Source organism: Raphanus sativus, chromosome 7 (assembly GCF_000801105.2).
Source record: "Raphanus sativus cultivar WK10039 chromosome 7, ASM80110v3, whole genome shotgun sequence".
Taxonomy (NCBI): Eukaryota; Viridiplantae; Streptophyta; class Magnoliopsida; order Brassicales; family Brassicaceae; genus Raphanus; species Raphanus sativus.
Genome location: NC_079517.1, coordinates 9,266,324 through 9,271,279, shown reverse-complemented (window position 1 = coordinate 9,271,279; position 4,956 = coordinate 9,266,324). Strand labels below are relative to the sequence as shown.

Below are 4,956 nucleotides of genomic sequence, written 5' to 3'. Positions count from 1 at the left end.
CTCATAAATCCCATATTCAAAAATACAAAATAATCTCATAAGAGAAAAAAGCAAAGAAGAACAAGAGTACAGAAGTGAATATTTGCCCGATGATAATGAAAAATACTACAAACCGAAAATTAAATGAAATACAATGATGATGACTCAAAGTCAAAATACCGAGAAAATGAAAATATCTTAAAAGAACGATGTTGAAAAAATACAAATTTGACGGTGAAACCATTGATATTAAAATCAACGTTTATATCAGTAACAAGTATTACTGTACATACAACAATACATATTGGAAAACAAACATAAAATATATTAACTTATCACCTACTATTATACTCTCTCTGTTTCTTTATGTATGATGTTGCCACCTACTATCATATTCTCTATGTTTCTTTTATGTATGATGTTTTAGAGAATATTTTTGTTTTAATATGTATGATGTTTTGAAACTTTCTATGCAGATTTTTAATGTAATTGATTAAAATATTAAAAATTATTGTATAGTTTTTGCCTTATTTATTCAAAATAGTAATAATTAATTACCTTTTTTGTTGTAATCAAATACTTTTTGATAACAGTAATTTTTTTTAAAAAAAGTTGTGTGTTTATAATAAAGTGTATTAGAAAAAGAAACATCGAGAGTATAACACAATAAAATTATGAAATAATTCTCATAACAAATAACCATATAATTATATCATTCAAAAAAATCATACTTCAAAACGATAAAACAATTTGAAAGTTCCTTTAGTACAGTGGTTTGACTAATGGTTCACTAATACTTTTACACTAAAAATCTGAAGTTCAAACTCTAAAAAAATATAAATTATGCAGATTATAAAAAAAATGTTAATAATACTTTTATACCAAATATGCAGATTATGGAAAAATTGTTATAAGAGATTTTCAGCATGTAATATTTTTGATTCATAATTAATAAAACAATAAAGCAGTGCGAAGTCCGGACACGCGCCTAGTCAATTAATAAAGAAAAAACAATCTTGTGGTACTTTCACTTGTCCCCCCTGACCAAGTTAAATCTTTTTAGGGTAAAAAGTCGCCACCGTGCCGTGCCCCCGCCTCCTTCTCCGCTTGTCTCGCAGACTATTCCCGCCTCTATGTCTCAGGTGCACTTCCCACCTTCTTTTGTTGGTACACTGCTGGCAAACACTATCGCAGATCTAACACTGAATCGAGACGGAGCTTCTTTCTTCTGCTTGAGCGCTTCTGACTCGATTTCCTCGTACCACTGATCTTGGATCTTGTCTAATTGCTGTTTTTTTCTTTTTCTTTTTTTGTGTAGGTAGACAGCAGAAACTCGTCAGCTGCTAAGCGTGCTAGAACTGACGGTATGAATATTAAGCTATACGGTTGTGTCCTGAAGTGAATATAGTTAGGACAAATTCGAGTTTGTGTTTTCTTTATACTACAAATGTGAATAGCTGTTTTCTTTGGTTTATTATGTTTTGGTGGTTTGGATAGGGGGACGGAGAGAAGATGATTGGACCTGTCCCAGCTGCGGCAATGTCAATTTTTCATTCAGGACTACTTGCAATATGCGTAATTGCACTCAGTCTAGACCTGCTGATCACAATGCTGTAAGTCTTTCTTTTTGTATCAAAACATTTGGCTAGCCAAATGTTTGTATCAAAACATTTGGCTAATGAAAAGTTGAAGTTGAGTTAAAAAAAAAAAAAAAGTCTTTCTTTTTATTGCGTCATCAAATATCTGTGTCTCTGCGTTGAAACAGTTTGTGTTCAGTGGATTGATTTTGCAAGGCAAGGGGTTGAATCAGTCTATTTACATACCTTTATGTTGTGTATCTGTTCACAGAAGTCTGCCCCCAAACCTATGCAACCGCAACACAGTTTCTCATCACCGGGGCGATATTTAGGATCTGGGGGTCCCTCTCCAGTACTTATGGGCGGCTCGCCATACGGCTCCTCTCTCTTTAACGGCTCCTCTATGCCTCCTTATGACGTCCCCTTCTCTGGGGGGTCACCTTATCATTTTAACTATAACAGCCGGTTTCCTGCTGGGCCTCATTACAGACCTTTCCATATGTCTGGACCACCTTCACCGTACCATGGTCGGTCTATGATGGGAAGTGGAATGTATGGAATGCCTCCACCACCCATGGACAGGTATGGCTTTGGGATGGCCATGAGTCCTGCTGCTGCCGCCGCTATGGTATGTATATAACTTAGATCCATGGTTCTGATCATTTGCAAAATCTCAGGTATGGAACTTTTTTTAACAGTATGTGTTCTTTGCAGATGCCAAGACCAGGAGGGTACTTTGCGGATGAAAAATCACAAAAGAGAGGTATTTGCTAGTCTCTGGTTATGCTTTTTCCCCAACTTCTAGAATACTTCAGCTGGTAAAGTTATATATTTTACTGTGATAGTCAACTTAATATGGTCATTTTACAGATTCATCTCGTGAGAATGATTGGGCATGTCCGAATTGTGGTAATGTAAACTTCTCGTTTAGAACTATGTGTAACATGAGAAAGTGCAACACTCCAAAGCATGGTCCCCAGGTTTGTGCCGCTTTATTTTTGACCTTATCATATACCTTCATTAACTTTAAATCCAAGGCTTGACTATTAAGTTAAGTATCAAACAAACACATTACTGACCTTTAAATCTTATAGTTGCAGCAGGGTGGAAGCTCAGACAAAACCTCCAGTAAGTCTCTCAGGAATTTAAAATGATTGCGGCTTATGTAATGGATCTTGAGATTGGCATATTAATATTTGTTGTGGATCAGACCAAAAGGTACCCGAAGGGAGCTGGAAGTGTGATAGCTGTGGAAACATAAACTATCCGTTCAGGAGCAAATGCAACAGGCAAAACTGTGGAGCTGATAAACCAGGGGATCAGTCGAACGAATCTCCTTCCAATGCACCAGAAGATAACGATCAGGTGTGTCATACGATGTATCTCTGCGGTCACATTTGTTTGTTAATAAACTGTTTGCCTAAAAAAACTTGCAGATGTAACAGCCTGTGTAGATTTCTTGTCTTTATGAAAATTTCATGCAATCGCTCTGACTTTGTTAGATATTTTAAAAGTTCAATTTAGAGAAGGAAGGATATCAAAAATATATCTGATCGGTGTGTTTTGAAATGTGTGGTATGTTCCAGTGAGTCGTGTAGACAATGTTTGTGGGGGTTGAGAAGGGTGTCTGATCCAGGAGGTGTCGGTAATGTCTGTCAAATGTTGCAGTGGTCGTCAGGTTGCTTCTATGCATTTGTCTCTTAAGCCTCTCTTTTGGGTCAGCTGTGTTGTACTATTAATGCATAACTTGTTTGTTTTTGATTTACTTTGTTGTCGTTATGGATCTTTGCTATAGAATCCTAACCTCTCCTCCAAGTCCATCCTGAGATCTTAGTTGGTACTTTTGGTTATACATTGATTGGTTATATGTTAGGGTAAAGAAAGTAGGAGCTAATTTGTGGGTATGGTAGGTAGAAATTAAGTAACTAGTAAAAGTGATTGATTTGTCTAAGATGAAAAGCATAAATACAAAATGGTTAGAAAAATCATTAGACATGTATCTATACAAAACTTGACAATTATCTTAGTTGGTGCTGGTTTTCGTCGTTTGAAATTTTGAATCTTAAAATGATTTAGAAAATGAAAAACAATGATTACTTAAAGAATGTATTAAAAACTAAAGAATTATAAAAACTACATGGCAACATTCTTAAACTAATATGAACACTATAAATATAATTTTGCAACGTATGGAATGACTGCAGCAACCAAAAAAAAAACTTGCGCAATGTTGCGGCTGTCAGACCATAGAACGAAGATTGACCAACCGAGAATGGTGATGACAACTGACACACTGGGAGGGAGTAAAAGCTAGAACGAGACTACTCCTTCATCAACACTTGAACCTAATCCATATTATATTAGTAATCCTATAAAACCTGCAAGACCATTTATGTCCCTGTTCAGTTAGGACAAACAAAATAAAGAAATGATGAGGATATGGTAAATACATGCCTCGCGGAAGATCAGATTCTCGATAAAAATTACATTTAGATCAATGCCTAAATGTATTCAACGGAGTAGTGGAGGGCGGCTTAAATTATCTTTAGTCAAGACTGCTATTGACGGCTTTGATGCAACTATAATGTTGTGCATACTTTATTTACGGAACAGTTTGTTAGAAGATAGATCATCAGGGATTGGATAAATATTTGGACTTTACCAAATGTAGAATATGCGGTGTTGGCTCTCAAACTAGTTTCGTTCTGTCAAGTCTGAGAGCAAGGGAGGGCCCTTGGGCTGAGACCAAAAGAGAGGAATCTAGTAATTTGACAAGTTAATTCGGAGGACTCTGAACAAGTTCGCTTTGGAGATAATGAGTTTGAATGTATAGAATATAAAAGATGATTCTTATTACTTAGCAAATGTACAGAGGAGAACGTATATAGATACAAGGGAGTTAGGGTTTTGTACTAAGCTAATGACTATGAAGTCCTTTACATAAATAGAGTTATACTTGTTTCCTTAATACACCCCCGCAAGATGGAGGGGGTTTAGTCACTCCAATCTTGGAGCAAGCATGATGAAACTTGGAGCGAGTCAGAGGTTTGGTTAGAGCGTCCGCTAGTTGATCATGCGTTGAGACATGGAATATCCGTAGCAGTCCAGACTGAATCATATTCCTTATGAAGTGGTAGTCAAGGGTAATGTACTTCATTCTAGAGTGAAAAACAGGGTTAGCTCACAGATATGTGGCTCCAATGTTATCACAATAGATGACTGGAGCTGAGGGAAGACGGATGCCAAGTTCGAGTAGAAGGGAACATAGCCACCTTATTTCAGCTGCTGTGTTTGCCACCGCCCTGTATTCGGCTTCTGTAGAGGAGCGTGCAACACCATTTTGTTTCTTTGATAACCAAGAAACTGGGTTGGAGTCAAGGTAGGTGATGTACGCGTTTGT

General features: G+C 36.6%; 1 protein-coding gene across 2 annotated transcripts; it reads left to right on the top strand.

Annotated features, from left to right (window-relative positions):
• Positions 1 to 971: 971 nt before the first annotated feature.
• Positions 972 to 3,376, top strand: LOC108814765 (ranBP2-type zinc finger protein At1g67325). Of its 2 annotated transcripts, none has more exons than XM_018587390.2 (9): positions 972 to 1,121; positions 1,298 to 1,343; positions 1,477 to 1,592; positions 1,828 to 2,184; positions 2,271 to 2,319; positions 2,427 to 2,536; positions 2,657 to 2,684; positions 2,767 to 2,921; positions 3,143 to 3,376. In XM_018587390.2, the coding sequence occupies exons 1-9, from the start codon at positions 1,113 to 1,115 to the stop codon at positions 3,143 to 3,145; spliced, it is 873 nt and encodes a 290-aa protein (XP_018442892.2). In that variant the 5' UTR covers positions 972 to 1,112; the 3' UTR covers positions 3,146 to 3,376. The 2 variants fall into 2 exon arrangements, with proteins under 2 accessions (XP_018442892.2, XP_018442891.2); XM_018587389.2 differs by having other exon boundaries at positions 2,651 to 2,684.
• The last annotated feature ends 1,580 nt before the right edge of the window (positions 3,377 to 4,956 follow it).

Bases quoted from the DNA above. Each gene is read 5' to 3' on its own strand.
- LOC108814765 (XM_018587389.2), top strand. The intron at 1,593-1,827 runs GTAAGTCTTTCT...ATCTGTTCACAG, and splicing joins GACCTGCTGATCACAATGCT to AAGTCTGCCCCCAAACCTAT. The intron at 2,320-2,426 runs GTATTTGCTAGT...GTCATTTTACAG, and splicing joins TGAAAAATCACAAAAGAGAG to ATTCATCTCGTGAGAATGAT.